Source organism: Oncorhynchus mykiss, chromosome 2, assembly GCF_013265735.2.
Source record: "Oncorhynchus mykiss isolate Arlee chromosome 2, USDA_OmykA_1.1, whole genome shotgun sequence".
NCBI lineage: Eukaryota > Metazoa > Chordata > Actinopteri > Salmoniformes > Salmonidae > Oncorhynchus > Oncorhynchus mykiss.
Window position 1 is genome coordinate 50,150,160 of NC_048566.1, and position 9,864 is coordinate 50,160,023.

General features: G+C 41.1%; 1 protein-coding gene across 1 annotated transcript; it reads left to right on the plus strand.

The window, feature by feature from the left end:
* The first annotated feature begins 301 nt into the window (after positions 1-301).
* On the plus strand, positions 302-9,012 carry LOC110491039 (CTD nuclear envelope phosphatase 1A). Its single transcript, XM_021564382.2, has 8 exons — positions 302-1,074; positions 3,175-3,241; positions 4,206-4,324; positions 4,507-4,578; positions 5,066-5,182; positions 5,727-5,838; positions 7,999-8,083; positions 8,200-9,012. Exons 1-8 carry the CDS (start codon positions 970-972, stop codon positions 8,258-8,260), a joined length of 738 nt encoding a protein of 245 aa, XP_021420057.1. The 5' UTR covers positions 302-969; the 3' UTR covers positions 8,261-9,012.
* The last annotated feature ends 852 nt before the right edge of the window (positions 9,013-9,864 follow it).

Below are 9,864 nucleotides of genomic sequence, written 5' to 3' on the forward strand. Positions count from 1 at the left end.
ACAAATTGCATGACCCTCCCCTGGACTAGATGAATAAAAAATAAAAACTCCCTTAAACTAAAATTGAAAAAGTATGACCCACCCCATTTTCCTTCAGGTACCCATTGTGTACATTTCGATCCATCCCCTAGGCTTCAGCTTTCTGTCTCTGTTTGAATGTGGCTCTATGGCTCGTTGTTCGTTGCATGCAATTGACTCTGGTCTTGGGGCTGTACGCAGCCTGGGATACATGGCTGCCTGTCAGGCGATGTTCAGGGCTTAAATGCCTCACGAGCTTCTCTCAACCGGCTACGAAAAGGTCACTTCCGGTCGTAACTGTTGCTGCATTCATTTTCTGGTCGGAACTAGGGAACTCTGAAATGTCCGACTTGCAATAGTTTATAGTTATACACGTGCCGCATTCACTCAGTTAGCAAGTTGGCATTTTCTAGTTTCCTAGTTCTGAATAGCACGTAAACGTGGCATGTATACCGCCTAGTTGAAACCACGTAGTTATGGCGGCGTGCTGTCCAGTTCCGGATTTGTTTGAAGTATGTGTTGACGGCGTCTAGTTGGGACTTTGGCATATTTCGTCAACCAACTTCAATTTGTCAACCTAACTAAGTAAAGTTAGAATTGTATCGTTGGTATTTTATAAGGACGTTTCCTTTTATACACTTTTCTAGCTTACAAGGGCTAGCTAAACTAGCGACCGAGAACCAGCGAATGCTAGTTGCTACTCGCCTGGATTCATCGCTTTCATTTTTAATGACGGTTTAGCTACTTTTTAAAAGGGGTTTTTCTTCATTCATTTTCAATCGAGTGTGGCGAAAGTAGGATTTGAACTGAGCACACGATTGCTATTGGCCGGTGTCTACTTGACCTGCAGCTGCAGGTTCTGGAGGGAAGAGGCTGGGGACCCGACTCAACCGGAGTCTCTCGGGCTGTACCGCTATTTGTGCCGAGAATACTGTTTGAGTGACTGTCGAAATGCTGAAGACCCGTCAGTGTTTACTTGGCATTCGCACTTTCCTCGGAGTGACGTCTAGAATATGGGGGTTTATTCTGTACATACTCAGGAAACATTTAAGGACGGTGAGTATTCTAGAAATGTATTTGTAATACATTGGCCTCCTACTATGGGATTTCCCTAATCAATATCACTCGGATAATGATAGTTGGATAAACTAATAGCACACACTTGGCCCATTTGGACTTGCCAATGCTCTTGAGACAGTCCATCTGAAGCTCACACACACACACACACACATATATATATATATATATATATATATATATATATATATATATATATATATAGAGAGAGAGAATGCAATGCACAGGAAGAAGCTGTCCTCTATCGCCTGTCATGGACAGTGTTGTGGACAGTGTTTATGACACTGTATGAACATGGTGATGATTGGACTTGGGACTTTGGATACGGATTAGATGTTTCAGGTGTAACTAAGCAGAGCTGGGAACTCTATACACACTCTGAAATAGTACCATTTCTTCATACTTGAAAATAAGAAAGGGAAGAGCAGTGGATAAACCAAAACATCTGAATCTGACATAATTTTTTACAAAAAAGTACAAATGCTGTCTTTTACAAGACCTAAACCAAGTTCTCTCATAAAATATGATTATCATTTTTCTTCAAATATTTTATTGCCAGTTTAGCTGACAGTGTATTGCAGGTTTCAGGGGTGGCAGGGTAGCCTAGTGGTTAGAGCTTTGGACTAGTAACTGGAAGGTTGCAAGTTTAAACCCCCAAGCTGACATGGTGCAAATCTGTCGTTCTGCCCCTGAACAGGCAGTTAAACCACTGTCATTGAAAATGAGAATTTGTTCTTAACTGACTTGCCTAGTTAAATAAAGGTAAAATAAAAAATTGTCTAGTAGAAATCCTTGCTGGATAGATGGTTGTATATTTCCTCTCTGTTGACTCTCTGTAGTGTAACCTAGAGCTTCCCATCTGTTCAGATGGGATAATGGCTCTTCAGACAAACAACCCCACTCTGTTGACTCTCTGTAGTGTAACCTAGAGCTTCCCATCTGTTCAGATGGGATAATGGCTCTTCAGACAAACAACCCCACTCTGTTGACTCTCTTTAGTGTAACCTAGAGCTTCCCATCTGTTCAGATGGGATAATGGCTCTTCAGACAAACAACCCCACTCTGTTGACTCTCTGTAGTGTAACCTAGAGCTTCCCATCTGTTCAGATGGGATAATGGCTCTTCAGACAAACAACCCCACTCTGTTGACTTTCTTTAGTGTAACCTAGAGCTTCCCATCTGTTCAGATGGGATAATGGCTCTTCAGACAAACAACCCCACTCTGTTGACTCTCTGTAGTGTAACCTAGATCTTCCCATCTGTTCAGATGGGATAATGGCTCTTCAGACAAACAACCCATTTGGATGACCTTTCCCTGTTTTATGTAACCACTTGACTAAGTGGGGTATTTTCTTCAACCAGCCAACTATAATCAGCGTGGTAAGCCCTATTAGCCACTCACTCCATTGTTCAGCTGGTTCTATAACAACTTTTTGCTGCAGAACCGAACCAATCCACTGTAGTAGGAAAAGGAGAAGGCAATAGCTTGCATACTACTGACTTCACACCGTATTCACACAGCATGGTACGCTGGATATTCTGTCAATAAAGCGTGGTGACTGAGCAGGTTTTTTGTTTTTATCAGCTCTACAGTACAAGCGAAAGTATCCTACTCTATCTGTGTGTGTGCACAAAGGTCTCACAAGGCTGCCTGCCTTAACTACCCTGTTGCGTCTGTTTGACAGTCCTGGACAGCTGAGGATGTGTGTACATGTGTGCTTGCATATGTGTGTTAAATATAGCCCTGGTGCAGAGGGCAAATTGAAGTGTGATTCCTGGAGGAGAACCACTGTATGTATCTATGTTGGAGGAGTATTTGAAAGAAATAGAGCAGTGCCAAACTGTGTTGGTGTCATTGGAATGTAATTTCACATATGTCTGGAACCCATTGAATTCTTATGTAATTCCAGGTGCATAGTAAAAAAAAAAATCAATATTTGACAACTCCGGCACACTGCTATTGCTCTACAATGTATCTAACAAATGGCCTAACCTTATTGTGTTTATAAGAACAACTTTTTGGAATTTGTCATTCTTCAGGTTCTCAATTTTGACAGTTGCTCATCTCTTCCTGTGCAGGTAATCCAGTACCAAACAGTGCGTTATGACACATTACCTCTGTCGCCTGTGTTCATAAACCGACTCAGTAAGTATCCTGTTTATTTTCAACAATGCTATAATAATAATATATTTATTTTATATAGAGCTTTTCATTATACAGATAATCTCAAAGATGCTTAAAAACAAAAGTCACATCAGGCTGTGATTGGGAGTTCCATAGGGCGGCACACAATTGGCCCAGCGTCGTCCGGGTTTGGCCGGGGTAGGCCGTCATTGTAAATAAGAATTTGTTCTTAACCGACTTGCCTAGTTAAATAAAGGTGAAATACAAATATTTTTTAATGTAGTTCTTTGGATGAAAAAAGTAAGACAGGTCCGGATCATCAGGCCAGCCCTTGCAATCCCCAGCTTCTCTGCAGACTCAGTGGGTAGATACTCCTCAAACAACATGTTGCACCCACCTGTGTGAAGCCGGTATCCTCTAGATTTCTATAGGGCGCCAATTATTGGGATAGTCCTCCTTGGAGTGAGAGATCCACTACAACAAGCCTCTGTGATGTCCAAGCCTATGCTATCTCCAGTTTCAAATCAAATGAAAGCTAGTTAGCCTCTGGGCAAAACGAACTCTTGCCGGTGTCATAACACAGTTGAATCGGTATATAAATAATCAAAACTTACTAGGCTAACAAAATCCAATATAAAATCAAATAAAGAAAACACAAACAATAAAATATAAAACATCTTTAGAGGAGCTCTCTGCCTAGTCTACTTCATGGTGCCATGGCAACCACAAACTAATAATGTCTCATAAGAAGGTCAAAGGTTCTTAGCCTTGTTCCAGATCTTTTTGTGCTGTCTTGACAACTCTTAATGTCGCTATCATGACTGTCATGACATTGACAGTAAGAGTTGGTGTGAGGGAACAAACAGATCTGGGACCTTGGCTATGAAACCAGGGATTTATGGCTTAGGCAGAAACTGATACATTTGAGGTTACTTGTTTAGTTTTTCTCTCTGGTGTTGAATGTGATTGCGCTCTTGCACATCAGATGCCGTTAAGAGGAAGATTCTGGTGCTGGACCTTGACGAGACCCTAATTCACTCCCACCATGACGGGGTGATGAGACCCACAGTGAGACCAGGCACTCCCCCAGACTTCATTCTAAAGGTAATGGCCTATATGTTTACTGTCTGACTGATTTATTAACATCACCTTGTCAACACACACACACACCAGACCGACTAATACTCATCGTTCACTCATTAACTCCAGGAATATGTTTCCTAACCTTTCCTGCTCTCTTATTCTCTTTCTCCCTCATTATTTATTTATTTCTCTCTCTTGTGAAGGTGGTAATCGACAAACATCCTGTCAGGTTTTTTGTACATAAAAGACCGCACGTGGACTTCTTCTTAGAAGTGGTGAGTGATAGTGCCTTTTGTGTCAATATCCAAATAATTATTGTTGTATACTGTATCACAATCGACCGTGATTGGGAGTCTCATAGGGCGACGCACAATTGGCCCAGCGTCGTCTGGGTTTGGCCAGTGTAGGCCGTCATTGTAAATAAGAATTTGTTCTTAACCGACTTGCCTAGTTAATATATATATACATATTTTTTTTAAATTGAGGATTAATTGTCTATGTAAATTAGTTCCATGTGTTTGTAGGTTTTCAAGAGGCTAAGGAAATTCTAAGTCTTGTGTTGTTTATTCTCTCGACCGTAGCTCTTGGGGATGAGGATAAATGTGTGAAAAGTGCATTGAGCTAGCATCAATTATCAACTGGGGTTGTAGACTACAGTTCATTAATTTGCAATTGATTAATCACTTGTACTTATTTTGAACACATTTGTCTGGTGGTTCTCTCTTGCCTGTTTGTTTGTGTGCCTGTTTGTTTATCTCTTAGGTAAGTCAGTGGTATGAGCTGGTGGTTTTCACGGCCAGTATGGAAATCTATGGCTCAGCTGTGTCTGACAAGCTAGACAAGGACAGGGACATCCTGAAACGAAGATACTACAGACAGGTAAACAAACCTACTGACACAGGTTCACTTCATCTCTGTACAGTTATGCACCCTGCTCAGTCTTATACTCTAAAGGCTGGTTTCCTGGACACAGGTTAAGCTTAGTCCTAGACTAAGCACTTTCAATTAACTTTTAATTATGTATCCAGGGAACTGGCCCTGAATGTCTATTTGTCATTATTTAGAGCAGGGATGTCAAATATGCGGCCCGTGCCCGATCCGGCCCGCAAGCCCATTCAATCCAACCTGCGGGTGGTTTGATAAAAAAAACCTCAGTCAATCAACATTGAAATGACTAAAACCAAATCGAAACTGTAGAAATGATATTGGACCTACATTTATAGTCTCTTCACTCGAAAGCATCGAAAATTTCAAAAGCAATGGATAGAGGGCTATGAAGACCGAATGTGGTCCGTGGGGCAACATTTCAACATTTGTTTGACACACCTGATTTAGAGGTTATCTCTAGAAAGGATGTACAAATAGACTTGTCACTCATTTGCAACATATACAACTCTCGTTTATTCCTCTTTTCTCTGTCTAGCACTGTACATTGGATCTGGGTAGTTATATTAAAGATCTTTCTGTGGTGCACAACGATCTATCTAGTGTAGTCATCCTGGACAACTCGCCTGGGGCCTACCGCAGCCACCCTGGTAAGCAACTGCAATGATGTTATATTTACTACATGTACAGTGCCTTCAGAAAGTATTCAAACCCCTTGACCTTTCCCACATTGTTGTTACAGACTGAATTTGAAATAGATTACATTTAGATTTTGTGTCAATGATCTAGACAAAGTACCACTTAATCTCAAAGTGGAATTGTGTTTTTTGAAATGTTTACACATGAATAACAAATGAAAAGCTGAAATGTCTTGAGGCAGTAAGTATTCAACCCATTTGTTATGGCAAGCCTAAATAAGTTCAGGAGTAAACATTTGATTAACAAGTTGCATGGACTCTGTGTATAATAATAGTGTTTAACATTATTTTCGAATGACTACCTCATCTCGGTATCCCACACATACAATTATCTGTAAGGTCCCTCAGTCAAGAAGTACATTTCAAGCACAGATTCAACCACAAAGATCAGGGAGGGTTTCCAATGCCTTACAAAGAATGGCACCTATTGGTAGATGGGTGAAACTAAAAAAATATGGAATATCCCTTTGAGCATGGTGAAGTGATCAATTGTGCTTTGGATGGTGTATCAATACACCCAGTCACTACAAAGATACAGGCGTTTTTCTTAACTCAGTTGACAGAGAGGAAGGAAACCGCACAGGGATTTCACCATGAGGCCAATGGTGATTTTAAAACCGAGTTTAATGGCTGTGATCGGGGAAAAGGGAGGATGGATCAAAAAGACGAAATCCAACGTTCCTTAGTGGTCTAGTTACAGTTTTGACTTAAATCGTCTTGAAGATCTATGGCAAGACTTGAAAATGGCTGTCTAGCAATGATTAACAACTAACTTGACAGAGCTTGAAGAATTTAACAAATAATCATGTGCAAATATTGTACAATCCAGGTATGCAAAGCTCTTAGAAACTTACCCCAAAACAATCACAGCTGTAATTGCTGCCAAAAGTGATTTTGGGTGATTAGGTCTGGCTCTCAGTCAGCATTCCAATTCATCCCCAAAAAAGGTGTTCGATATGGTTGAGGTCAGGTCGCTGTGCAGGCCAGTCAAGTTCTTCCACACCGATCTCGACAAACCATTTCTGTATAGACCTCGCTTTGTGCACGGGGATGTTGTCATGCTGAAACAGGAAAGGGTTTCCCCAAACTGTTGCCTCAAAGTTGGAAGCACAGAATCATCTAGAATGTATGTCGTATCGTTAAGATTTCCCTTCACTGGAAGTAAGGGGCCTAGCCCGAACCATGAAAAACAGCCCCAGACCATTATTCCTCCACCAAACTTTACAGTTGGCACTATGTATCTTGGCAGGTAGTGTTCTCCTGTCGGACTGCCAGATGGTGAAGCTTGATTCATCACTCCAGAGAACGTATTTCCACTTCTCCAGAGTCCAATGGCGACGAGCTTTACACCAGTCCAGGTGACACTTGGCATTGCACATGGTGATCTTAGGCTTGTGTGCGGCTGCTCGGCCATGGAAACCCATTTCATGAAGCTCCTGACGAACAGTTATTGTGCTGACGTTGCTTCCAGAAGCAGTTTGGAACTCTGTAGTGAGTGTTGCAACCGAGGACAGATGATTTTTACACGCTACACGCTTCTGCACTCAATAGTCCTGTTCTGTGAGTTTGTGTTGCCTACCACTTACAGTTGACCGGGGCAGCTCTAGAAGGGCTGACATTTGACGAACTGACTTGTTGGAATCCATCATGGTGCCATGTTGAAAGGCACTGAGTTCTTCAGTAAGGCCATTCTACTGCCAATGTTTGTCTATGGAGATTGTATGGCTGTGTGCTCGATTTTATAGAACTGTCAGAAACGGATGTCTGAAATAGCCAAATCCACTAATTTGAAGGGGTGTCCACATACCTTTATATATGTATTGTATATTTGTGTTTTATTTTAAATAAATGTTTAAAAAAATCCTATAATTTTTCTTTCACTTTGACATAAGTTGACATCCCACTTTGTAACATAACAATGTGTAAAAAGTCAAGGTGTGTGAATACAAGGCTCTGTGCTACAACTCACACAGCCAAATACACTTTAGATATAATTCCTATCTACCACACTATTATTCCAAACTAAGTTTCAAAAGGGGCTTTTCTTCTGTCATCGTGAATCTGTCCTGTCTCCTTATCCTCTTGTCAAACATCTGTGTGTTCACCTCACAGACAATGCAATACCCATCAAATCGTGGTTCAGCGACCCAAGCGACACAGCTCTTCTTAACCTGCTACCCATGCTAGACGCCCTGAGGTATGTCTCTTAGATATTACACCTGTGATGAGTGGCCAAGACTAGTGGGAATTCATTAGTCTGTTGTTTTCCATAGTAATTCTCCAGTTTCTCTTCCATCTTCATCTCAATCTCAGGTTCACCTCAGATGTCCGGTCCGTCCTCAGTCGAAACCTCCATCAGCATCGGCTATGGTGATTCGCCATCGGCGCCAGCCTCAGCAGCTCCACTTCCTCTTTTTAGAATGCCTTCTCTGCTGCCCCCCCCCCCCCCCCCCCCCCCCCCCCCCCCCCCCCCTCTGCTCACATCTCCCCCGCTCTGTGGTGTGTGTGAGTCTTTTTAAGAAGGGTGAGGACAAAGACTGGGGGCCACAAATACCGAGGAGGAAGCTATGTGTAAGGAAGGAAAACAAAGTGGAGAGGGCAAACTTTTTATTTGTATTTTTCCTGAATGGAAACTCTTGCCTTAAAGTCCTTGGATTCTGGGAGTGCATGTTGTGTGTTTGTGTAAACATGTGAGAGTATGCTTGCATTAGTCACTTTTTTGTTGTTGATGAAATATGAAATCTTTTAAACTATTGACTATGGAAATACTGATTATGAGACGATGAAGAAACCAGTCCTTATTTCAGAAAAATGACTTGAATGTTGTGTAGTTAATACAGATGTAAGATTTTGACCCTTCTTCTCCATCCACAGAGCAAAGTTAAGTTTTATTTTCATCAATCTTTCTATTCATGAGCATGTTTTCTTCCTTGGACTTTTTCAAGCCTGATTTACTCCCGTTCTCTTTAAACCATGTACCATGTACACATTATCCCATTTCCTTCAATGTAACTCCAACATCCTGGCCCATTGAAAAATGTAAGCTAAGGCCTTTGGTGGGTTTCTGTCGGTCAGACATCAAATCGATCAGTGTCCAATAAATTGCTTGGCATCATACTATTTTACTGACCTTAATTCATGATTGTTGTCTCATGTAGTGTTACTGCTTATATTTGGATCTTTGTTCGCTGCATTCCATGGTGAATCTCTGAAACATACATTTCTGAGCAATATTTAAAAAACAATATTGGCTGACATGGATCCATACGGTCTATGCATGGATCACACACAGCTGTGTTTGACTCGTGATTATTCCGCTTTTATTAATTATTGAATTGATAGACTTTTCCTGTCAGTGGAAATATATTTTCTGACGTACAGGTCTTTCATCCAACCTGGAGCAGGACAGAAGGGTTTGAATGGGTCAAATGTCCAAGGGGTGTTTCCTGAAAAGGGACCCCTTCTCATTTAGTCCTGTGAACTTACCAAAAACTGTGATATTGACCATGATATTGCAATGAGGTGTAATTGCAGACTGTTAATTCTCGATATCAACGCCCATTTGTACCTGCCATTGGTCAGTTCCCACACTGTCCACAAACTGTTTATAATCGAGGAAACTTATTTTTTTACTTGAGTTTGAGTTTTTTAAAAACATTTTACCGGGACAGTGCACATTAATCAACGTTTCACTAAAAGTGCCGGTTTTAGCCATCCGGCTAATTTTCAACCGCAGTCCCTGGGCAGGTTATTAAAAACAATTACAATATACAGTGGGGCAAAAAAGTATTTAGTCAGCCACCAATTGTGCAAGTTCTCCCACTTAAAAAGATGAGAGACCTGTAATTTTAATCATAGATACACTTCAACTATGACAGACAAAATGAGAAAAAAAATGAATTTATTTGCAAATTATGGTGGAAGATAAGTATATGGTCACCTACAAACAAGCAAGATTTCTGGATCTCACAGACCTGT